This window comes from Silene latifolia, chromosome 11, assembly GCF_048544455.1.
Source record: "Silene latifolia isolate original U9 population chromosome 11, ASM4854445v1, whole genome shotgun sequence".
NCBI lineage: Eukaryota > Viridiplantae > Streptophyta > Magnoliopsida > Caryophyllales > Caryophyllaceae > Silene > Silene latifolia.
In genome coordinates this window covers 153,280,727-153,307,805 of record NC_133536.1, presented here as the reverse complement: position 1 = coordinate 153,307,805, position 27,079 = coordinate 153,280,727, and the positions used below count along the sequence as shown (strand labels likewise).

The 27,079-nt window shown below is 39.0% G+C and overlaps 1 protein-coding gene across 1 annotated transcript; it reads left to right on the top strand.

Moving 5' to 3' along the window:
* The first annotated feature begins 677 nt into the window (after positions 1–677).
* Positions 678–27,079, top strand: LOC141614167 (uncharacterized). Its single transcript, XM_074432922.1, has 6 exons — positions 678–831; positions 897–1,751; positions 2,125–2,341; positions 2,438–3,129; positions 3,181–3,662; positions 26,231–27,079. The coding sequence occupies exons 1-6, from the start codon at positions 678–680 to the stop codon at positions 27,077–27,079; spliced, it is 3,249 nt and encodes a 1,082-aa protein (XP_074289023.1).

Here is a 27,079-nt window from a genome sequence, read left to right as displayed (position 1 = left end):
TTGTGATTGTGATTGTTGTCTATGGTTCTCGAGGCGTGTCCTCGGCTGAGTAGGGTCACTTGCGGGAGTGGCTTCACGCCCTAGTTTCGCCCTTCGTGGAACCCGCCACGGAAGGGGATGTGCACATTAATGGACAGGGTTATCGCTCATTATGAGGAGCGAGGATTTGGTGGGTACGGCTGCGGTCCTCCATCGGCGGTCGGGTCCAGTGGGATCGGTGATTGAGATTGTTGGGATTGGTGTGATTGTGTGTGTGTGTGACGGTTAAGCTGCCTGTTTATCTTATTGTTGATATATTGAGTTGTGTGATTAGTACATACCCCGTTTAAATGTTTTAAAAACTGTGGTGATCCATTCGGGGGTGGTGAGCAGTTATTGAGCAGGTATGATATGACGCGTATGGGATAGCTGGGATGAGTCATCACGTGGCAGTTAGAAGTCTTCCGCTGTGTCAGACGATGTTTTATAGCTTTGATAGTTTTAGCAGTAGACCGTCTGAGAATCTTGTATTTCTTTTTATCAGTTTGGTATTGCTATGTAATCACTTTAAACTTTACTTTCTTTTAAAGTTGTTTCATTATTGTCTTATGAATATCATGCCTCGGGTAACCGAGATGGTGGCATCCTTATACCTGAGTGGTCCTGGTAAAGCACTTGGAGTATGGGGGTGTTACACTATGACTTATGCTTTCAATGGTAATTCTGAAAAAACTCCTCTGTGGGACAATTTGAATAGACTAGCTAGTCAGATAGCTGGACCTTGGGCAGTAGCAGGTGACTTTAATTGTGTTCTATCTCCAACCGAGAGAGTAGGTGGGAATACTCCTTCAGGTGAGATAGAGCTTTCGTAAGATGTGTTGTTTTCGATTGTGGGTTGGTGGACATTGCTGCAATAGGAGCTATATATACATGGAATAATAAACAAAAACCCGATGAAAGAATTTACAGCAGAATTGACAGGTTTATGGTAAATAAGGCATGGTGTGATAACTTCACTGATCTGTATGCACACTTTATGCCTGAGGGACTTTATGATCATACTCCATGTGTGGTAAAGAGCTCTAATCAAGGCCAAAGTAAGAGATCATTCAAGTATTTCAATATGTGGGGAGGGTCAAAAAAATTTCTACCTCTTGTGAGAGGGCATTGGGATGCTGGTGTGACTGGTACACCAATGTTCAGGTTGGTTAAAAACTTGAAGAGGATGAAGCCTGTTTTGAAGAAGTTGAATTTGGAGGGGTTTAGTGACATTGAGGGTGCAACCAATATCCTGCAGAAACTGGTGGAGGAAATGCAAGAGGAGATAACTAGGGATCCTAATAATATGCAACTAATTTCAGAAGAGTATGAGGCCACACTGAAGTTGCAGGAGTTAGCCAAGGCGAAGGAGAGCTTCCTGTCTCAGAAAGCCAAGCATCAGTGGATTAAAGAGGGGGATACCAATAGTGCCTTCTTTCATGGTATTCTGAAAAAAAGAAGAAATATGAATAAGGTTGTGTTAGTAGAGGATATGAATGGCAAAGAATGTGATAGTCCAGATCAAATTCAGGAAGCTTTTCTTGAATATTATACAACTCTACTAGGATCCAGTCAGGAAACAAATAAGGTACATAAGAGTATCATAGGTCAGGGACCAATCTGTACTGTTGAGCACTGGACTATGTTGTTGAAACCTGTTACAGGATTGGAGATTAAAGAGGCACTTTTTAGTATCCCTGATATCAAGTCCCCTGGGCCTGATGGATACACAAGTAACTTGGGGTGAGGTAGGAGGGGATGTTATTACTGCAGTCCAAGACTTCTTTCAGCATAGACAACTACTCAAACAGATCAATACTACTAATTTGACCCTCATTCCTAAATGTGAAAGGCCAAAGAGTGTGTTACAGTTTAGGCCTATAGCTTGCTGTAATGTGATATACAAGATCATTTCAAAGCTTCTGTGTGCTAGATTAGCTGATGTCTTGCCACAAATTGTTGGGTAGAACCAAGGTGCTTTCATACAAAATAGAAGCATTCAGGAGAACATCCTTATATGCCAGGACTTGATAAGATTGTATGAAAAACCACATGCATCCCCAAGGTGTATGTTCAAGATTGATTTACAGAAGGCATATGATACAGTGGAGTGGAATTTTGTGAGACAACTTCTTGATGCTCTTAACTTCCCTTCTGAGTTCAAATCCATGATTATTCAGTGCATTACTTCTGCAACCTATTCCTTGTCTGTCAATGGAGAGATGTTTGACTATTTTCATGGCAAGAGGGGACTTAGGCAAGGGGATCCTTTGTCCCCCCTGATATTTACACTATGTATGGAGTATTTGACACGTACTTTGCAGTATGCAGCTGCTAAATATGAGTTTAAATACCATCATCTATGCAAAAAATAAAAATTGAATTGCTTGATGTTTGTTGATGATGTCCTCCTGTTCAGCAAAGGGGATGCTAAATCAATGATGCTGTTATTGCAAGCTTTCTCAACTTTCTCTAAGGCTTCTGGATTGAAGGTGAGTTCAGCAAAGTCAAGTGCTTTTTTCATAAATGTTCCAGAGCAGCTTAAGCATGAGATTCTGCAGGTTTCAGGGTTTAGTGAAGGGCAAATTCCTTTCAAATACCTTGGCATGCCTATTCAAACCACAAGGCTTAAAAAACAGGATTGTGAATGTTTAGTGGACAAAATTTGCTCTCGTATTCATGGGTATGGAGCAAGAAAGTTTTCTTATGCTGGCAGGTTTGTAATAGTGAGCAGTGTCCTCACCTCTTTGCACTCTTACTGGGCATCTATGTTTGTGATGCCTAAAGGAGTGATTAAGAGGATTGAGGCAGTGTACATGAATTTTTTATGGGACAATAGTGCTGATTACATGAGGATTCCCTTGGTTTGTTGGGACACCATATGTAGACCAAAGGAAGAGGGAAGACTGGGCATTAAAGATCAGGAGAGTTGGAACAAGGCAATGGTTGGGAGACTAGTGGACTGGGTAGCTATGAACAGGGATTCCATTTGGGTGCACTGGGTGCATAACAACTACCTTAAAGGACAGGATTGGATGGACTACAAACCTAGCATGAATTCAAGCTGGGTGTGGAGAAGAATTTGCAAGATCAAAGAGGAGATGGTGGCAGGTTATAACAATGGCAAATGGAGTGTGCAAACTGATTGATATACACCTGCAGGAAGCTATGAGTGGTTCAAGGGGAATAGGCCTAAGGTTAACTGGTACAAGGTGGTCTGGAATGGGTGGGTAATCCCAAAGCATCAGTTCATGGGTTGGTTAATAGCACATGCTGCACTAAACACAACATCAAAGCTAGTTGGGTTTGGAGTGGACATTGAGAACACTTGCTGTATATGTGCCCAAGCTGAAGAAACTATTGAACACCTCTTCTGTGAGTGTGTTTACAGCAGCAGAGTTGTTAGGGAGGTGAACAAACTGACTAGATGGGACTACCCTGAGAGTGGGGTGCTGAACTGGTGTACGCAGAGAACTGGTACTGTGCTGCAGAAAGGAATTCAGAATGCCATGATGCTGAGTTTGCTGTATCAGATATGGCACCAAAGAAACAAATGCAGGAATGAGAAAATTCTGATGTTCCCTGAACATGTGGCCAAGAAGGTTACAGAGGAGATTCGAGCTCGGGTTCGAGGCAGGGAAAGGGTGCAAATAACTATAAATGATTTGGAATGGCTTAAATGAATGAGTCTAGTTGAGTGATAGTTTGATTGGTTGTTTTAGCATTTAAATACCTATGTATATTTGATATTTTGATATATATTATACTCATATTTCACCAAAAAAAAAAATATTTGTAATTGCTCTTGAATAAATCGGTCCAAGAGGGAGTAATTTTTGTGATTTTATTTCTCTAAGATTCTCACAAATAGTAGAGAGAATTATTTTTCTTACACTAGAAAATGAGTTGAAGTTGTCAATGAAAAATGTAGAGGAAAAATCTATCATTCCTCTTGTTAAAACCGGTTTGAGGAGTAAGAGTGCCCAATGCATGGGCTAGTTTTTCTACCCAAGAATCATAGGCATGCAAGGCTACAAACAAGGTCTTATCATTGTGTTTTCCACTTAAAAATAATTAACACAATTTTAAAGACTCTAACCCTCCTATTTCGGTACACTTAATAAAATGGGAGGTCCATTTTATTTTTGTCATTTGTCAATTGTGACATATGTGACATGTTGCTTGACATGTGAAATTACAATGTATTTTTAACATATTAAAAATCAACATACTCATAAAATATGTCATTTACAAAATCGACTAGTAATTCGTAATCACTTGTACCAAAACGGTTTACCAAATTATAAATTACAACGTCTTTATTTATAATAAATTATTCATTCAATTTCAATTCCAAATTGTTTCGTAAACAATAATTTTATCTAAGTAATAAAACAATTCAATTACTTAGACCGTATCTAATTTAATCGAATTACAATAAGACACGTTAACTTTACTCACAAAATCATCCGTCCATTTTAAGCAATTTATTTAATTCGTATCGGCATACGATTAATTAAATAATCAATTAAGAGTATTTCCCTATAGGTATGACCTAAGGGGATCAACTGATCACCACCGTCGCACGACAGTAATGTCAAACTCTAGTCAGCCAATCTTTACCGATATGTGTGGACCAGTTGACTGTAAAAATTACATCCCAAATGTATTCTTAAAATGAGATTTAAACATGTGATCATCATGATCAACAGTTGTGATCGCATTATTGTCGGAGGACACATATTCCAACAATCTCCCACTTGTCCTCGACAAGTGTGCGTCACCAATTATCTTGTCCTATTACTATCTCCCACTCAATGCAAGGTGTCTTTCAGGTCGTACTTGAAAGTGATCATATCGAGAGTGGTTTCCTCGATCTGGAGAATAACTGATTGACCGGAGTTATCTACCATAGATACCTTCCGAGCGTGGTCACGCATTTCCAGTTCATTACTCCTCGAGTGGCCCTGAGATATTGTTATAACCCTGACAAGGGTTGGACAATTCCTATTGCACTCATTTCCTTCGACTAGCCACAGCCATCATAACCCAAAATATGCCCATTTGACCCCATTTACGAAGGTCATAGTAATATAAATCAAAGTTAATCTGAAACTGTGCCACCTTAGGCGAACAGTCTTTAGTCAAAAGAATCGACTCATTAGAATACTATAGTAGCTCTCGCCACGACTAGGCTATATAAATTTGTCAGAACTCTATAAGCGGTCATAAGGCCCGACAAAGTGTTCCTAACAGTCTGCCTATGTGATCGACTAGTCATCTCACATGACTCTATGACACTTGAACTTGCCATCAATCACATCACACTCTAGTCACTTCGAGACGTCACCTCATGTAAGTGACTATGGGCGAATACCATGTTAATCCGAGTTCACTTTAACGGGGTTCAATATTGTCTCCACAACCCGTTTGGATGTAACAAAGTATAAAAAGGAGTTTTTGATTTAAAAACTCAAACGACAAATGTGATTATCATATGAGTAGTCAATACTTGATTACTACTTCATATTCTATAATCCAATTTAGATCTTGTATGTAGTTGTTCATCTCAATCTAATTGAAATGACATATGACATGACTCATCATGTTAAGCCTATGAGAAGGCTTTGGTTAGTGGGTTTTATCAACTTCTTGTACCTAACTCAACCTTACTACATATTCGTTTTCCTTTGTAATGTATACATTTGCATTACAAAACTTTCTGAGTACGTGTCTAGATCCAATCTAGACATAGGCCCTCTAGCCTTAGAATAGCTCCCACTGTTTTTACAGTGTGCGGGACTCATCCTTCTTGCACATCTCATGATTGCAAGTGTACTCAATTTCCGTTGTAAATATCTCTCATTGTTCTTTATTGCCTAGAATGATTCTAGAAAATCTATTTCTTAAATAACATAGCCACAATGGTATCTTAACCATCCTAATGTGTTTTGATTATGGTTTTGTCGAAAACCATGCGCAATCTCAATTGTCAATTGTCATTTGTGTAACATCCTTACACAAAATTGCATCAAAAACACTTTGCTTTACATCCTTAATGCTTCTGCAAGCACTTAAGGGTAATTTTTATGGCTTAAATGGTAACTATTACTTAAATTCGATTTGAAACAATTCATCATACTTAAAGTATATGAAGTGTTATACATCATTTCTTATTTAATTGATTCGGCAGCGGAAGCAAATGGAATCAATCAAATATGCTCAACTTGATTGAACTAGTCATGAATCTTATCAACATAAGACTTCTTATTTGACGCTAATATCATGTGGATTTATCTCCATAAATCTGGATATTAAAGATGTATTATATATCTCCAAGTCTTAAATCATTCCCAATGATCAATATGTTATCCACATATTAGACTAATTACCGTAACTCCCACTAAACTTCATGTATAAACACAACTTCTCAGCCTTTTGAGAAAAGTTTTATCACATGATCAAAATATTGATTCCAACTCATTGATGTCCTACTTAAGACCCTCTCTTAAGTTTCACATTATCTTAGGGTTGCAAGAATCTACAAAACTCAAGACATGTATTGAATACATTCCTTCTAATTGAAGATGTGGGTTTTAGATTCACTCGGTATATGTATATCATCATAATGAAACACAATCCCTAAGAAGATCCAAATAGACTTAAGCATTTCAACTAGTGCAAAACCCTTTGCCACCAATCAAGCTTTGATATCTAACAATTCACTTGGAATTTATTTCGGATTTTCGTGGCTCTAAGCCTTGTATTGAGTTGTGACTTAAAACACTCTTATGTAAGTCATATGTTCATTACTTTCTAGAAGTAATCAACTTGAATCAAACAATTTCTTTGTAAGTTGCAAGCTCTTTACTTTCTAAAAGTAACACTAATTCATCATCTTCAACAAGTGACGACTTTAACCTCCTAGGTTTTGAAGAAACAACGTCTTACACAAAATGTCTCATGTAGCCAAGAAAGAACAGTTTCTTGCGATATAACATTCTTTGTGGATATCTCATATGATTCGTTTTAGATTTAGTGGAAAAATAATTTAGACAAAATGATAAAATCCCCAAAAGGATCAAGTAACTCAAAGCAACTTGATTGAAGTCCAAACCATATCGAATAGCGTTTGATTTCTTATCCAACCACACATTATTCCATAATGTGTGTTAAAAGAGATTAACTTGTGATACTATATAACATTTCATTTGGCTTATATCAAAGTCTTCACTTTGATAATCCCATCACGACTAAATCGTGATTCTTTGAACTCTTTGAACTTCTTCAAAGATTTCTCTATTTACCTTATTAAGCGAACACATTAGCGTCAAATTAAATCGTTTGTAAAAGAAAATGATCAACCTATTTTGGATCAATGATTTACAACCTCGATCTCCTTTTAAACCAAAAGGCACGAGACATCTTGCTTTGAATACAAGATACGCATATACCATAAGATCTAATGGTTTCAAGAGTACTCGATAACTCTTTGCGTTCATCATTCCAGAATTTAAGGTTTAATCTTGGGTTACCAATTTGAGTCTTGCATCATCTTCATGATATATCATTCTAGTTTGGTTTAGAATATAATCACCTTGATAATGGACTAGCCATACATCAAATCATGGTGTATAGGGTCACAAAAGTGAAACCTCTTTTGTATCTTAACAAGTTTATATTCTTATTTGGAGTTTATTCACTTAATAGTCATAATTAAGGTCAACTATAAACCCAAAACTAGATTGAGTACACAATGACTCTATCTCTCAACATCATTGTTGCTAGTCGTCATATTCTAATCATCCTATGTATCAAACATAATGATGAAAACCACCATTGGTTTTTAATATTGACAAAGTAGTACTAGCAAAATTTATGTCAATCAAATAAACATTTAAAGAAGAAGGTCCCATTAGATGTCCCACAACTAACTTGCTGATTCTTCAATAATTTGGAGTAGTTTCCTTTCTAGCGTCCAACACTTAAGACAATGGAAACTTTATCGGTCGGGATTGATAGGTTTAGTATCGTTATTCTCAATAACATTACTTTTAACATTACCTTGTATCAATTCCATTCTAATTTTACTTCTTTAAACCTTATCCTTTTCTTAACGGTTTAAGAGAATGCTCCCACTCATTTCAATGAGTCTTTGCTTAGAGAAGCAAAATTGAATTTCATGAAGACTACTCTTCAATTCATTCATTTAGTCTTAAAATTTTCATTGAAGTGGTTGCGGTATTTTGGTCAATTTTGATTTCCTACAAATCTAGTTACCAAAATGATTTAACGTTTCAAAGTACTTAACTCAATTATGCATATGAGAAACAATTCATTGTAAGTAGATATGTTAGTCAAGAAACAAAAACCCGTTTGCTCATGAATAACTTTTATCTATATTCTTCACAAGAGATCCTTACAATGGATAATATGAGGTTTTAGAAGCAAATTCTAATTTTTGTCTTTCGTTACGATGTTTTAATGGAGATTTGAATCAAAAACAAAATGATATCGTATATGAATTGTGGTAAAGAAATAGAACAATATGATAACGAAATAGTGGAAAACTTAACATTTATCGTTTTATTAATACTTGTAAATAACAAGTAAAACATTTATATAGTGACCTCTACCCAACTATGATAAATGATTCCAAGATCGAAATTCATATTAACTTGGGCACGGGGTAGCCGATTTATCCCTCATCATAACTCGGTGGATTAACTCTTTAATCGATTCTACTTTTAGAACTCTCGGTCGATAAAATTAATCTAATATTTATCTATAGCCCGGAACACATGCGACTATTGTAACACTACGGATTTTCTTTGGTGACTACTCGACCGAGTAGAGCCTACTCGGCCGAGTAGTGCTGTTGTTGTGAGTTGTTTTGGTTCTGCCGATGAATACTCGGCCGAGTATAGTGAATACTCGACCGAGTAGCGGATACTCGGCCGAGTATAACTTTACTCGACCGAGTATTCGGTCTGGCGAGTATTATTTTGACGGTTTTATTAGGGAGTGTTTAAGATTATTTTATATCCCGCGTCAGTTTTCAAAAACATCATTTCAACTTCATCATTTCTACGTTAACCCTAATCTCTCCCTAAATCACTCCCTAATCTTTCCATAGCTTTGTTGTGTGTGAGATCTTCGGAGTTCTTGCGTATAATCCCTCATCCTACTGTTGGTAAGTTCTAAGTATATGTTATTCATATTCGTTGGGGTTACTGTATATTTGCGGAATTGGGAATATGGGGGTTGTGCATTGTGTAATTGTGTTGTATGACTATGGTATAGGAGAAGACTTCGTAGAGGAGCCTTTCTGATTGTTCGAGTTCATTCAACTGTTGATTGCTAAGGTAGGGTTTCCCTACTCAGTTTACTATTCTTTGTAAGACATGTTTGTTGTGATTATTGTTATCTGTTGATCATCGGAGTATGGAGATTGTTGTGACGATGTTGGTGTGAGGGGATTGAGATGGCTGTGATGTCATGTGATTGTGATTGTGGTGGATTCACTTGCGGGAGTGGCTTCACACCCTAGTTCGCCTTCCGTGGAACCCGCCACGGGAGGGGATGTGCACATTAAGGGACAGGGATTGTTGTCGCTCGTTGAGGAGCTGGACTAGGTGGGATCGGCTGCGGTCACCCACTGGCGGCGAGGGTTACCTGTTGCGATGGGTAATCTGGCAGGGCTACACACTTCGGTGTGTAGTCGGTTACTGTGGGAGATTGGATGATTGGGAATTGGTGATGATCAGTTGATTTCTCTGTTTGTTTGTCTTAATATTGAGTAATACTGACCCCGTTGTTGTTTGTGGAATCTGCGGTGATCCATTGGGGGATGGTGAGCAGGCTTGACAGGTATTGCTAGTGTGAGCTTGGGGACTGTCTTGGGAGAATTGCCATCATGAGTCATAGCATCACCGTCTGAGTCTTAGTTGGATTTCCTTTATTGTTAGACTTTGGAGTTGTATTTTGTTAAAACAGTATTTGGGTTTGGATGTTGTAAACTTTATACTTTACAGTACTTTAATAAATGTGTCCAGTTCAGACGCTTTTGATATGTACTAACCTCGGGCAACCGAGATGGTAACACACTTTCATGGTAGGGTGGTTCTGGTAAGGCACCTTGGTATGAGAGGGTGTTACAAAGTGATATCAGAGCTGAAGATTCCGGCACCTAAACAAATGAATTTAATGAACCTAGGGAGTCTAAATAAAATGAACCCGAGGAGAGTTGTTTGGAGCTACCGCAAAGACTCGGGAGACGTCCCGGAGTCGCAAATTGGCCCTCACTAACTCGAGCCGGTAACATGGGGAAGTGTGATGAGAGTTAGGTTTTGTATGCACATGTATGTAAAGATGCATGTTGGTAATAGTTGATAGTTGAAGGTGTGTGTTGAGAGTTGTAGATGTGGTGATGGGAAAAATGGAGGATGTGACGGGTGTGTAAATGTTTGTCATGTTGGAGTTAGCGTATGCATGACTTGTATGCTCATATGATTATAACGTGGCATTAAAGTTCTTGATATTTGAATTGTATGCTGATGTGATTTTAACTGTCATTAAAGTCCTTGATGTTATGTGTTTGTTGCGGGAATAGTGAGCATGCACTACTACAAATTTAGGCAACTACAACGCCCCTTTAACAACGATTATTCACGAAAATCACAATAGACGTTGTAGAATGTATGGCGCGAATTTTACTAAAATTAATTACAACGGGTATGGTTATAAAAACCGTTGTTATTAGTTTTAACAACGGGTCACACATGCGGAACCGTTGTTAATAATTTGGCGCAAAATTGGCGCAAAGTTAGTGAAAAGTAATCACAACGGTTACTTTTTTAACCCGTTGTTAAAACATATTTCACAACGGGTGTTTTTTACAACCGTTGTTAAAACATATTTCACAACGGTTGTTGTTTAATAACCGTTGTCAATACCTTCCATACTATAAACCACACAAACAGAAGTCTTCTGCAGCCACAAAACACAACCCTTATAATACACAAACACAAACACAGCAGACAAACAAACACAAAACACATACACACTCTCTTTCTCTATTTCTCTCTTTCTCATCGTCGCTTTATCTTCTCGCCGTCACTGTGATTTCATCGTCTATTACGTTCTGTATTTATCAGGTAAATCTCGCCGTCACTGTTAGTTTCATCGTCATTATTTTCTTTTTCTATTTATTTCTTTTGCATATATGTGTTTTTATCGACCATTATGTTATTTGTTTAAGTATTGTTCGCATAATTAGTTACTAAAACAATGAAGAAGCAAGATGAAGAAGTAAGATAAACATAATTAATATATATATATATATATATATTTATAAATACATAAATTAAAAAAAAAAAATTACATATGTAAAAATGCAGTTCTTATATTTTCATGGAGGATCTTATTGTGCTCTATCGTATCCATCCTCTCCTCCTTGGCTATTTGGAGGTTCCGTTCAGCAGTTGCTATATCGTCATATAGCCGCAATCTTTGCTTTGCTCCGTCAAGCCATCTTCTTTGGCGTGCTTGGTGCGGATCGAGCTTCCGCAAGGTAGCTCCTGAAACTTTCCTCAATATGGAGGAACCGGCGGATGAAGTTGTTGTTGTTCTCGATCATGGTAAGAGTCTTTAGGATGAAATCATTCATTTTGTTAGAGTTTTTTGAGTTTGATTTGAAAGATTAAGTAGAGTTTGTTTTAACAGTTAGAGTTTGGAGATGAATATATGAGATAATGGAAATGTTAGTTGAGATATGCAATGTATTTATACTAAGCAATGTGTGGGTTGAGTTAATTGCTTTTTAATTAATAAATATGTTAGGAAGTTGTGCCATAATATAATCATCATCATATCTCTCAATAATGCTGCTTCAAATCCTATTACTAACCCTTCTCATTCCATATTATCCGTTCATATGTACAGTGATGTCAGTAATAATGCATGCATCGGAATTCTAACAGGCCGTAATTATGCATGCATCTAGTAATATTTAATTTAATTTTTTTTTATTTTTTAAGAACAAACAACAACGGTTATTTTATAACAACCCGTTGTCTTTAGTTATAACAACGGTTTTGTATATTAAAACCCGTTGTTATAACTTTCCCCCCAAAATTGAGTCACACTTTCCACAACGGGTTTTTATATTTAAAACCGTTGTTAATAGTTTTAACAACGGTTTCCTTAAGTAAGCCAACCGTTGTTAAAACCTTCTACAACGGACGCTTTAACAACGTCCGCTTTTTTATATAACAACGGTTTTTGACCGTTGTTATAGCCTGTATCTGTAGTAGTGATGATAGAGAACTTTATACTGTATACCCGTCTATTCGGTGACTCGGCCGAGCAGGGCAGGTACTCGACCGAGTAGGGAGCACTCGGCCGAGTAACCAAGCACTCGACCGAGTATTAATTGGCAGTGAGTAGCAGTAGCTACTGTATGTGATAACTCGACCGAGTAAGGAAGTATACTCGACCGAGTAGGGTCTACTCGGCCGAGTGTTGTTTTACTCGACCGAGTGTTGTTTTTGAGTTTCTGACGTTCGCTTCTGGAGTCGAATACTCGACCGAGTATCTAAGATACTCGACCGAGTAGTCGTTACTCGACCGAGTATGGTTGTATACTCGGCCGAGTGTTCTTTTGGCGGAAAGTTATTACGTTTTGAGTTGTAGGCTTTTGTGTTTACGTTTCGTGTTTCTTGTTAGTTCAGTATGCCGCCCAAAAGAACTCCCGCGCAGATCCAAGCTTCGGAGATGACTCTTGATGAGGTTGCTCGCATGATTGAGCAACAAGAGGCTCTCCTTGAAGCTCTCAAAAATGTGGGAAAGGGGAACGAGAAGTCGATGGATGCAACTCAGCTCAGCATCATCATTGCTCGCTTCAACCCTCCCACATATGACGGGGTAGGTGAACCAAAGCTACTCGAGAAGTGGCACCGTGAGATTGAAGATCTCATGGAAATGGTTAAGTGCCCCGAGGACATGATTGTTGAGCAGGTAGTGTACTACCTAAGAGGTGAGGCTTCAGTTTGGTGGCAAAATGTCAAGGAAGATGCTAGAGCTTTTTACCAGGCGGAAGGAGCTATTCCTTGGTCTGGGTTGAAGAGTGCTATGAGAGAGTAGTTTATGCCGGAGCATATCCGACACAAGATGAGATCCGACTTTGATTCCTTCACCATGACTGAGGAGATGACGGTCACTGACTACTATCATCGATTTTTGGAGCTATCTTGTTATGTTGAAGACATGCAGCTAGGACAGAGAGGTTTGGCTCTCCGTTTTGAGAGGGGTTTATCTGCTAAGATAGTGAGTCGTATGCCAGCTGGGGTTGCTACTGACCTCAAGGAAGTGTACCTGAGAGCGGGTCAAGCTGAGAGAATGGTAGATCTCTCAAGAGAGATCGATGAGAGGGCTAGCTGCTGAAAAGAGGAAGGCGATGGTGGAAACAACAGTCAGTCGGCCAACAAGAAAGGGAACTTTAGCCATGCTAAGGCTTTTTCTGGGGGAGCTGGTTTTTCGGGAGGATCTCGTGGCTGGGGAAAGAATGGAGGCCGGAGTGTGAGTGACAACTCTAACCTTACATGCTTCAACTGTGGTGGGATAGGCCACAAAAGACGGGAATGCACGAGCTACAAGCCCGAAGACCGGTTCGGGAGCTCGGTCGGGAATTTTTCTTAGGGGCCGACTCGAGTTTTGCTAGTAATCGACCGGGAGGTTCATGGGGTAACAGAGGTGGACAGGGCAACCAGGGCGGTTACAACCGCGGTGGTGGTGGATCTTATCGGCGCGAACAACAAAGACCACTCGGGATTTGGCGGCCAAGCCAAGTACCTCCAATGCTTGATTCGGGGTGGAGGACAGAAAAACAGTGGAAAGCTTTTCATGATGGACAAGCAGGAAGCACGGGATGATGCTCATGTAGTTACCGGTACCTTTCTTGTTCATAATGTACCGTCCTTTGTTTTGTTTGATTAGGGGCTACACATTCTTTTGTGTCTAAGAGTCATCTTTGTGTCTATGGGTTTGGGGAAGTTTGAGGTTGTAAAGGATGATGTATTCATACCTTCAGGGGAGTCCGTGTCATGTCTCAAGCTGTATAAGGGAGTATCCATGGTAGTTGGAGGGGTAGATTTACCAAGAGACTGTTAGAGTTTCCTATGGATGGGTTCGAGGGTGATTGTCGGGATGGATTGGTTGGGTAAGTATGATGCCAGGATAGATTGTCGGCAAAAGAGGGTGTCCTTAAAGGGTCCCAAGGGTGTTAGGGTGTCCTATATAGGGTTTGTGGTAAAGCCTAAGTGTAGGTTCATAGCTGTGATGACTTTAAAGTCATGTTTGAGGAAGAAGTGTCCCTTGATTCTTTGTCATGTGAGAGATCACCGTGTAGAGCCACCGACAGCTTCTGAGATATCTGTGGTGAGAGAGTTCGAAGATGTTTTTCCTGAGGAGATACCGAGTTTGCCTCCCAAGAGGGATGTTGATTTCAGCGTGGAGCTTAAGCTGGGAACGGGTCCTATATCTAAAGCACCCTACCGTATGGCACCTAAAGAGTTGGCGGAGTTGAAAAAGCAGATACATGAGTTGCTAGGCAAGGGTTACATCAGGCCTAGTGTGTCACCGTGGGGAGCTCCAGTTCTTTTTGTAAAGAAGAAAGATGGGAGTATGAGACTGTGCATTGATTACAGAGAGCTCAATCGTGTCACAGTGAAGAACAAGTATCCGTTGCCGAGGATTGATGACTTGTTTGATCAGCTAAGTGGAGCAGGTGTGTTTTCCAAGATTGATCTGAGGTCGGGATACCACCAGCTGAGGATAGCAGATGAGGATATTCCTAAAACAGCGTTCCGATCTCGATATGGTCATTACGAGTACGTGGTGATGCCTTTTGGGTTGACCAATGCGCCAACAGCTTTTATGGATTTGATGAATCGGATCTTTACACCGTTTTTGGATAGGTTTGTGGTTGTTTTCATCGACGATATCTTAGTCTATTCTAAGACTAAGGAAGAGCATGAGGAGCACTTGAGGATAGTCCTGCAGACCTTGAGAGAAAATCAGCTTTATGCCAAGCTATCCAAATGCGAGTTCTGGTTAGAGGAAGTGGCTTTTCTGGGCCATGTAATATCTAAGAAGGGGGTCTCTGTGGATCCTAGTAAGATTGAGGCCGTTACCAAGTGGGAATCGCCGAAGAATGTTGCTGAGATTCGGAGTTTCTTAGGCCTTGCCGGCTACTACAGGAGATTTGTGAAAGATTTCTCTACCATAGCGCGGCCTATGACATCCTTGATGAGGAAGGAAGTCAGATTTGTCTGGGATGAGAGTTGTGAGACGGCGTTTAAGACCTTAAAGGAACGCTTGACCACAGCTCCTATCCTAGCCTTGCCAGAGGGTTGTGAGAACTTTGAGGTATATACCGACGCTTCAAAGAATGGTCTTGGTTGTGTTTTGATGCAGGAAGGGAAAGTCATAGCGTATGCTTCGAGGCAGCTGAAGCAATATGAGGAGAACTACCCTACTCATGATCTGGAGCTGGGTGCAGTTGTGTTCGCTCTTAAGATTTGGAGACACTACCTTTATGGAGCAACTTTTAAGGTGTTCTCTGATCATAAGAGTCTAAAGTATATCTACACTCAGAAGGAGCTTAACATGCGACAGAGACGGTGGATGGATCTGATTGGAGATTATGATATGGAGATCATCTATCACAAGGGTAAGGCTAATGTTGTTGCAGATGCACTGAGTAGGAAGAGCGTTCACTCGCTATGTACAGCTATGTCCTTGCTGAAGTTGAGGGATGAGATGTCTAGTTTGGGGATCTTTATGATTCGAGAGGGGGATACCATCGGGGATTTGACGATCGAGCCAGAGTTGTATGAGAACATCAAGAGTAAGCAAGAGCTTGATCCTAAGATTCAGGACTAGAAGTCAAGGGTAGAGAGTGGAACGGTTTCCAGGTTTTCTATCCATCCAGATGGGAGTGTTCGTTTTGATGGGAGATAGTGTGTTCCTGAGGATGCAGATTTGCGGAGAGTGATCTTGACGGAGGCTCATGGCACTCCCTATTCAGTTCACCCGGGTGGTGACAAGCTGTATAGAGACCTTAAGAAGACTTTTTGGTGGCCAAACATGAAGAGAGATGTAGCTGAGTTTGTAGCCAGATGTTTGACCTGTCAAAAGGTCAAGGGTGAACAAAGGAGACCACAAGGTAAAATTCAGTCTTTGGAAGTACCAGAGTGGAAGTGGGAGTCGATCTCCATGGACTTCATTGTGGGGTTACCTAGGTCACAACAGGGTAACAACATGATTTGGGTGATTGTTGATCGGTTAACCAAGTCAGCCCATTTCGTTCCCATGAAAGATACTTGGTCTAAGATGCAGCTGGCATTGGGTTACAGGAGGCATGTGGTTCGGTTACGTGGTATACCTAAAGATATCATTCTGATCGTGATGCGAGGTTCATATCCAAGTTTTGGCAAGAGCTGCAAGAGTTGATGGGTACAACTTTAAAGATGAGTACAACCTTTCATCCGGCAACCGATGGTCAGACAGAACGGACCATCAAGACCTTAGAGGACATGTTGAGGGCATGTGTTATGGAGTTTGGGGGCAGTTGGGAAGACAGGCTTGATCTGATTGAGTTTTCATACAATAACAGTTATCATACAAGCGTGGGGATGGCACCTTTTGATGCTTTGTATGGTCGGAAATGCCGAACTCCAGTTTGTTGGGATGATAGTTCCGAGACGGTGGTTTTAGGGCCACAGCTGGTTCAAGATATGGTTGAGCAAGTCCAGTTAATTCGGCAAAAGATGAGAGCAGCTCAAGATCGTCAGAAGAGCTACGCCGACTTACACCGCAAGGACATTGAGTTTACGGTAGGTGACAAGGTTCTCTTAAAAGTGTCACCTATGCGAGGTGTTATGAGGTTTGGGAAAAAGGGTAAGCTAAGCCAAAAGTTTATAGGTCCTTATGAGATTTTGGACCGTGTTGGCGAGGTAGCCTACAGGTTAGCGTTACCACCAGCTTTGGATAGGGTGCACAATGTTTTTCATGTATCCCAACTTCGGAAGTATGTGAGCGACCCGTCGCATATCCTTGAAATGGAGAACATCGAGCTTGATGAATCCTTGTCCTACGCCGATATTCCTAAGGAGATTCTTGATCGCAAGGTTCGTAAGACCCGAAATGGTGAGACGGTCTTGCTCAAGGTCCTTTAGTCTAATCATAATGTGGAGGAAGCCACATGGGAACCCGAGGAAGCTATGCGAGAACATTTTCCTAACCTTTTTGATCAGGTATGTTTGGTTACGGGGATGTAACCGTTGATCAGGTATGTTTGGTTACGAGGATGTAACCGTTGTCTTTTTAGGGGGGTATGAGATGGTCGCGGTCGTGTTTTGTTTTGTTTTGTTGTTTTGCTTTGAGTCGGGGTAATGATTTTGTGGTGACTTGTGTAGTTCCTTGGTGTTGTTATATGTGGTTAGTATAGTCTTGTGGCGTGGTGTTGTGCTTTGTTTTATAGTAGAGTGTGAACTTCGGGACGAAGTTCTTTTTAAGGAGGGAAGATTGTAACACTACGGATTTTCTTTGGTGACTACTCGACCGAGTAGAGCCTACTCGGCCGAGTAGTGCTGTTGTTGTGAGTTGTTTTGGTTCTGCCGATGAATACTCGGCCGAGTATAGTGATACTCGACCGAGTAGCGGATACTCGATCGAGTAGCGGATACTCGGCCGAGTATAACTTTACTCGACTGAGTATTCGGTCTGGCGAGTATTATTTTGACGGTTTGATTAGGGAGTGTTTAAGATTATTTTATATCCCGCGTCAGTTTTCAAAAACATCATTTCAACTTCATCATTTTTACGTTAACCCTAATCTCTCCCTAAATCACTCCCTAATCATTCCATAGCTTTGTTGTGTGTGAGATCTTCGGAGTTCTTGCGTATAATCCCTCATCCTACTGTTGGTAAGTTCTAAGTATATGTTATTCATATTCGTTGGGGTTACTGTATATTTGCGGAATTGGGAATATGGGGGTTGTGCATTGTGGAATTGTGTTGTATGACTATGGTATAGGAGAAGACTTCGTAGAGGAGCCTTTCTGATTGTTCGAGTTCATTCCACTGTTGATTGCTAAGGTAGAGTTTCCCTACTCAGTTTACTGTTCTTTGTAAGACATGTTTGTTGTGATTATTGTTATATGTTGATCATCGGAGTATGGAGATTGTTGTGACGATGTTGGTGTGAGGGGATTGAGATGGCTGTGATGTCATGTGATTGTGATTGTGGTGGAGTCACTTGCGGGAGTGGCTTCACACCCTAGTTCGCCCTCCGTGGAACCCGCCACGGGAGGGGATGTGCACATTAAGGGACAGGGATTGTTGTCGCTCGTTAAGGAGCTGGACTAGGTGGGATCGGCTGCGGTCACCCACTGGCGGCGAGGGTTACCTGTTGCGATGGGTAATCTGGCAGGGCTACACACTTCGGTGTGTAGTCGGTTACTGTGGGAGATTGGATGATTGGGAATTGGTGATGATCAGTTGATTTCTCTGTTTGTTTATCTTAATATTTGAGTAATACTGACCCCGTTGTTATTTGTGGAATCTGCGGTGATCCATTGGGGGATGGTGAGCAGGCTTGACATGTATTGCTAGTGTGAGCTTGGGGACTGTCTTGGGAGAATTGCCATCACGAGTCATAGCATCACCGTCTGAGTCTTAGTTGGATTTCCTTTATTGTTAGACTTTGGAGTTATATTTTGTTAAAACAGTATTTGGGTTTGGATGTTGTAAACTTTATACTTTACAATACTTTAATAAATGTGTTCAGTTCAGACGCTTTTGATATGTACTAACCTCGGGCAACCGAGATGGTAACACACTTTCATGGTAGGGTGGTCCTGGTAAGGCACCTTGGTATGAGGGGGTGTTACAACTATGGTCACGAATACTTCCGTTGAGCTCAATCCAAATTTCAAATAAATGTGTCCATGATCCAAATTCACATTAACTTGGGCACGGGGTAGCCGATTCATCCCTTATCAACATGAATTCGGTGGATAGACATTTATCACCCACTTCCCCTACGTAACAAGGTTTGTACCCCGGGGTGGCCGAGTGCACTCCCTCGCGAAATAGGTTTTCATGGTTTCTACTTTTTGGTAAGGCTAAGCCTCAATTGTTTATTTTAGCGAGAGGTCATGTAAATTTATTATCTATCACGTTTTAAGTGAACTAAAGCGGTGAACTACGATAATTGTAATTGACACGGTCGATAAACTTGATTAAAAAGATAATGCATGTTTTAGTTATGGCGATTTAGCGATGCATGCAACATATAAATAAAATGCAAAGCATAAATAAAATCCTAGTATGGCCTTCCTAGAATAGTAAATCTAATAAACTATTACAAATTCGGAAACCAACTCCTTTGGTCCCTTGAACTTCGGTCTTGGCACGCATTTCAAGGCAACACTTTCTTTAATGGATCGCCTTCTCGAGTGGCACCTTCTTCAAGGAACTCCGGAATAAATTACATTATAAATTACATAATTTCCTATTATACATTTGTAATTAAAAATAAAAATAAAAATAAATCTATTAAATTACAAAACGGTGATACGAGATCACAATAAATTACAACCGAATCGATATTCCCATACATTTCGGGTAATATCAATTAAAACTAAGGCCATACTAAGTAAAATTACATAATTCAAAAATTACATAAAATTAAAAATGACAATCATAAATAAAATGCAGCATTATAATATGTATGAACATGCCCAATTTTATGCTAAATCGCCTTTAAGGAGCCAATATCGTATATTAATCGGTTTTTACGGATTTGCGTGATTTAACCTTTTATAATCACAATAATTACATAAATTCATATTTATGTACAAGTTAATTACCCTAACCAACTTAAGACTCAAAATTAGTCTCCACTAACATATTGACAATAATTAACTTATATTTCTTAATATTGTTCATAAATGGGCTTAAAATACAAAATTATGTCATAAACTTCAAATTAAATCATAAAATTTCAAATAAATTCAAAATTTGAAATTTAAACTCATGAAAATTCTTGAAAAATACCATGACACTCATAATATTCAAAACTTAGGTTAAAAATTTCGAAAATTTATCGAGAAAAACAATGTTGCGGTTTATCGGATTTATCAATTATAACCATAAAAATATGAGAAAAATTATTTTTATTAAATTTTCACTTTTAGATCTGAAATATATGATAAAATGCAACATGTGACATTTTTCCTTAGTCATGAAGTATGTTTTAGCAATTTTTACTAATTAAAGTCACTATTTATGTGATTTTTCATCAAAAATTCATAAATCATGCATAAAGACTTCATTATAGCCAAATATTTTACACACATCTTGTAAAATTTCACGTGACAACATACTAAATTTCTATGACCAGATTCGAAATATAACTCATATTAACCTATTTTCCCATTTAAATACGATTTTAACTTGAAAAATCCATATTTCGAGCATAACAACTCATTTTATCATGAAAATTTACAGGCCATTATTAGATAACATATGTGAAAACATATCCAAAAATCACTGGAAAAATCGAAGTTTAGCTATTTTTAGTCCAAAAATGACATTTTTATCACAAAAATCACATTTTAATGCCATTATTATATAAAATGAACAATAAAATCCATAAATAAACCAAAATATCCTAAATACATTTTAGGACCAGAAACTTTAACATGCAAATAAATTTCATGATATTTCATAATAAACACAAATTTATAAGTTTTATTTGTTAATCTTATAACTCGGAAAAACAATAACCAATTTGCATGCAAACAACCTAAGGCTCATGATACCGCTTGTTAGAAAATATTAATCTCATTATTTAACATATTCATATATGAATCAATTTATTTAGTCATAAAATAAATTCTAGATCTTATGCATGCAAACATAAATAAGATAAGAGAAGAAATCATTGTTCTTACTATATGATTTCGGTTTTATGGGCACCAACAATATCTCCTTCTTGTTAGTTCTTAAGCTTTCCAATAATAGATGAACAAGATTCAAGTTTAGAATCTCTCCCAAAAGCATATACCCAAGGAAACCTCTTAATAAGTGATATTATTATGATCTAGTAATAATATAAGTCTTACTATAAAAATTGACACAAAAATATTTGTAATTGCTCTTGAATAAATTGGTCCAAGAGGGAGTAATTTTTGTGATTTTATTTCTCTAAGATTCTCACAAATAGTAGAGAGAATTATATTTCTTACACTAGAAAATGAGTTGAAGTTGTCAATAAAAATTGTAGAGGAAAAATCTATCATTCCTCTTGTTAAAACCGGTTGGAGGAGCAAGAGTGCCCAATGCATGCGCTAGTTTTTCTACCCAAGAATCATAGGCATGCAAGGCTACAAGCAAGGTCTTATCATTGTGTTTTCCACTTAAAAATAATTAAGACAATTTTAAAGACTCTAACCCTCCTATTTCGGTACACTTAATAAAATGGGAGGTACATTTTATTTTTGTCATTTGTCAATTGTGACATATGCGACATGTTACTTGACATGTGAAATTGCAATGTATTTTTAACATATTAAAAATCAACATACTCATAAAATATGTCATTTACAAAATTGACTACTAATTCGGGTTTATCAAATTATAAATTACAACGTCTTGTATTTATAATAAATTATTCATTCAATTTCAATTCCAAATTTTTTCGTAAACATTAATTTTATCTAAGTAATAAAATAATTCAATTACTTAGACCGTATCTAATTTAATCGAATTACAATAAGACACGTTAACTTTACTCACAAAATCATCCGTCTATTTTAAGCAATTTAATTAACTCGTATCGGCATACGATTAATTAAATAATTAATTAAGAGTATTTCCCTATAGGTATGACCTAAGGGGATCAACTGATCACCACCGTCGCCCGACAGTAATGTCAAACTCTAGTCAGCCAATCATTACCGATATGTGTGGACCAGTTGACTGTAAAAATTACATCCCAAATGTATTCTTAAAATGAGATTTAAACATATGATCATCATGATCAACAGTTGTGATCGCATTATTGTCGGAGGACACATATTCCAACAAGGCGCTGGCCATGGACCAACATGAGTAGTGGTGGTGGTCCACGGTGGCAGCGGGGGTGGTGGTTATCGGGGCTAGAAGGAAGTACGGGTATGAGTCGGGATTTGAATTTAATTATTTAAATTATATTATAATTAGATTAGATTAGTTAGTAATTATATTTAATTATCGTAATTAGGTGCCGATTTTATAGAGAAGCGCATTTGTATCCGTTTGCATGCTTATTTCACGAGATTGCTAAAAGGTAGGTTAATTCTACTCAGTTTTAATATACATTTGAATAGCCATGCTACTCGTATTTTAGTGGTCATTGCATTATAACATGATATTGGTTAAGAAGACTTGATGAGTCGGTAATTGACATATTATGTGGTACCTTGTATTTATTGTGTTGTCATGTATATTAGAGGATATGACGGTTTATGTTGGTTACTAGTTGTTGAGGAGACGTGAGGCGGTTGGGAGACTGTCTCACGCTCGGGTCGCCTCTTGGAGCTTCCCACTCCAAGAGGGATCTGCACATTAATGACTTGAGTTTGGAGGGACTCTGTAATACCCGACAATTGTGGGATCCTTACTTAGACCTAGAGACGCGTGAGGGAACCCACATGTACTCGGAAGTAAAGGATGATCCTCATACGAGACCAAGTAAGACCTAAACTAGACCTAGTAGACATCCAGTGGACCGAGTATAACCCCAAGTGGACCAAGTGAGTCGGCACTCGGTCGAGTGAGGGTACACTCGATGAGTGAGTGCCACTCGGTCGAGTGAACCGGTCACTCAATCGAGTGAAGCTGAGCTGTACCCGAAAAAAGAAATTCGGGATTTTATTCTATCCCAACCCTATCCCATTCATTCTTCTCCTTCTTCCTTCTTACACCAAAACCCTCTCCCTTCTCTCTAAAATGCTCCCAAATGCCCTTCCCTTGGCCTTCAAGCTTGGATTAATGGTGGAACAACTCTCCTATGTCCCGATCTACCTTTGTAAGTAGAAATCCCACCTTTCCTCTTTGTCTTATGAGTAAATTCGAGTTAGGGTTTTCTGAGAGAGGTTAATTAGTATTTAGTTATGTAAAATTAGTAATTAGTAACTAATAATGAAGGATTTTGTGTTGTAATTAGTATAAAGTGAATTGTGATTGTTATTACATGATTTATGTAGGTTGAGACGGTTTTATGAGATGGATACTTGGTGATTTAGATTAGCTTGAGGATTATGCTAAAAGGTAGGTTATCCTACTCGGCTTCAATATTGTGTATGCATATTTGGGTGTCTTTCCTCACTAATGCATTTATGAGTCGGTTAGTATGAATGTGGGATTGAATTCATGAATTTGGTCATATGTTAAGTGTTGCTCTTCCATTTGTCATGTATGGTTGTGTTGTGTTAGAGTTCTTTGGTAGTGGTACTTGATTATTGAGAACACGTGAGATGGTTGGGAAACAGTCTTGCGCTCGGGTCGCCCCTTGGAGTTTCCCACTCCAAGGGGGATGTGCATATTAATGGCTTGAGTCACGGAGGGACTCGTGTGGTTAAGACACGACGTTTGGCAAGGGATTCGGTTGGCTTCCGGACCCGGTACGTCTGGGCGTGTCCCGGTACCTTTGTGTGAGATATGGTGCCGTGGGCTTGTCCTTGGCACCGGTGGTTGTGGGTACGTCTGGGCGTGTCCCGGTACCGGTATGGTGATTGCATAGTCGAGTCTCATTCATATGATTATATCGTGTATACACTTATCGAGTCGTGTTATATGTTGTGTATTGAAACTGACGTTTGTTGTGTCCGTGTAAATGTCACCTATTTCCGGGGGGCCTGTGTCGATCCATATGATATTTCCGATCATATGGGGAGCAGTTGTTTACAGATTAGCTTTGGTAGCATGCATGAGATGGGACGAGCCGTGATGACATTCGAGTCAAGCATAGTTGATTAAATTAGTTTAGTAGTCATGAGTTGTATTACTCATTTCATTTATTTCACTTATGCACATATAATCCACTAAATACTTATTTATGTTAATTGTTTTCAATTGCGACTCCAATTTCACTACCTCGGGAAACCGAGAAGGTAACATCTCCTAATTACCTTAGCCAGGTAAGAAGGGTGTGTTACACAGTGGTATCAAAGCTTCGATTTTGGAACCTAAATAAATGAACCAAAATGAACCTAAGTGTGTCTAATAAAATGAACCCGATATGAGTACAATAGGAGATCGGTTTTGGATGAGTGGGCGTCCTCATGTCAAAATTAGTGCATATTGCCTCGGTTGGTTACTATACGTGGGTGGTTACAAGTAAGGGTGAATGATATAGACAATGTTGTGTGATTGTATGAATGATATAGTAGTGGTTGAACTCTTCCATGCCATGAATTTCGCATGTGTAGGGAAGTTGAATTCTTAGATTGGTGTAAGTAGCATGTTTGGGAAATGGTTAACTTGTATTGGTATATGGATAATGATTTCAATCTTTGCATCACTTTGTGTGTTAATTGAATGACCATTAGTGTCCTTGATCATGTATGAATAGCATTGGCTGCTAGTGGAGAGTAGAACAACATATGAACTAACTCGGAACGGGTCACCAATAGACGATGGACTCCCGAACTTTGTATTGTCTTGCAGGAAATCCACCGATAAATTTCTATTGAAATTTTAACCCAACGGAATCACTTGACCGAGTGCGAGTACCAACTCGGCCGAGTAAGCAAGCACTCGACCAAGTGGACCCTTTACTCGACCAAGTGGACCCAGTTCCAGGAGGTAATACATTCTGGTAAAAACCGTCACTCGACCGAGTGGAATCGTACTCGACCGAGTACACTCGGCACACGGCCGAGTGGGTTCACACGGGCTGGACCGCTCGGCTAAGAGCTCTTATTTTCCCCCAATTCCTCATTCATATCTTCATATCTTCGTCCCTTCTTCACCAAAATTCCCCCAAAACCTCCATTGTTGCTCTATTTTGCTTGGAATTCATCCTATTACTTCACTTTTCTCATATAATTCCACTAATTAGTCAAGGTAAGCATATTCATCTTCTTCCATCTTTTTCCCCAATTTGAGTTTTCTTAGATATACTCTTAAATACTTTGAGTTTTTTTAATTAGTTGTTCATTTTGCTTAATTCATGATACTAGCAAGCTTTTTACACCATTGTTGTTAATAAAAATCAAATTTTTGTGATGAAATCTTGTCCACCATTGCTCAATTCGAAAATAGTGTTCTTGAGCCAATAATGGGATTTTGTTGATGGTTGTTGTGTCTAACTGGACAACAAAGCTTAACCTTTGTTGTCATGGGTGGATCTTGTTTGATATATGTATAAATTTCGTCTTCAAATTCCGTCTTAGATTTTCGAATTTTAGACAAGTCATGCCCAATTTTCGATTTTCATGAGTAAAAACTTAGTTTAATTTCATTATAAGACCATTATCTTGGTTGATAGTGTGGTATGTGGTCCCAAAATGAAACCAATTCTGTCTTAAAATTTGGGTGAAATTTTTCCATGAACAATGTCTTTCATGTCTTAAAGATAATTTTTCTATGTTGTGAGGTTGAGAATTTTATGGTTATTATTATTCTATAAGAGGGATTAAAAGAAGTTTTGTCTCAATTTCTTGAAAAATCCGACACTAGCCATGTTAAATTTTTATTTCCTTGTTTACTACTTGAGTCACTTTCTCATGATTTCTCCAAAACTCCAAACCATGGTGCTTGAAGTAGCCTTACACTTAAAAATTTGTTCGACTCAAAGACTTTAAAATGACAAGGAAGCATTCCACTTGCCCGGACCTCTTTTAAAAATTTTCCCGACTAATTCTCATTTTTATCAAGCTTAACAAGTTAAATTGTAGACATCGACATGTAACCTCTTCAGTAAAACTTTAAAGTGTTGGTGGATTAAAAAACTACTCACTATACGGAGTCTAGGGTTCCTAGGGTTTGTCTAAAATTTTCTTAGGGTGCTCCTCTTCACTCGGGGCTCTTCTCGCAATTCCGATTGTGAGTAGGGTTTTTTCTGCTTGTTTTCTCTTGTGTCTTTTGTTTCTTTATGCAGGTCCAGATGACGAGTAATGCTCGGGAGTCAAACCGGAAAGATAAGGGGCTATTGATTGAGGATGATGGGGGTGATGGTTCGGCTGTTGAATGGGAGAATGGAACTGATGAAGCCAAGGGTAAATGTCTACTGGTTGGGAAATTATGGGCGTCCAGGTCTATCAATGTTAAAGCTGCGATAGAGACTATGATTCGTCTTTGGAATCCGTCAAAACCGGTTATGGGGAACGTGGTCGACGCGAAGGAGAAAACTTTCGTTTTCCGTTTTGATGGAGAACGTGACAAGGCGAGGGTTGTAAATGGTCAACCATGGCATTTCGAGAAGTTCATCTGGTGTTTCAATGAACCAAATCGATCTGGTAAGGTCACTGATGTCCCGCTTTGTCATTTACCTATTTGGTCGCGAGTGTATGACCTTTCTATCTCGGGGAGGGCTAGTTTGTCGAATATTAAGAGAATTGGTGAAAATCTGGGAACCTTCCAGGAGGCCGATTTAGGTCAAAACTATGAACTTGATAGGGCTGTCCGTATTCGTATTATCCATGAGGTACAACAACCGCTTAAAGCTACGGTGCCTATTAAGATGAAGGATGGCCGTGTGGTTAACTTTGATGTGAAGTATGAAAGATTGCTTATTTTCTGTTATGGCTGCAAGGTTATGGGACATGGGGAGAAGGACTGCGAACATGGCCCGTACGATGATGAGGACCTTGTTTATGGAGAATCGTTACGTGCGTCTCCCTCGAAGGTAACAAAAACTGCTAGTGAGGGTACGAGTAAGGCTCAAAAGGACTTGAATCCGGCTTTGAATCAGAGAAGAAACAAGAAGCGGCTAAGGACATATCTTTAA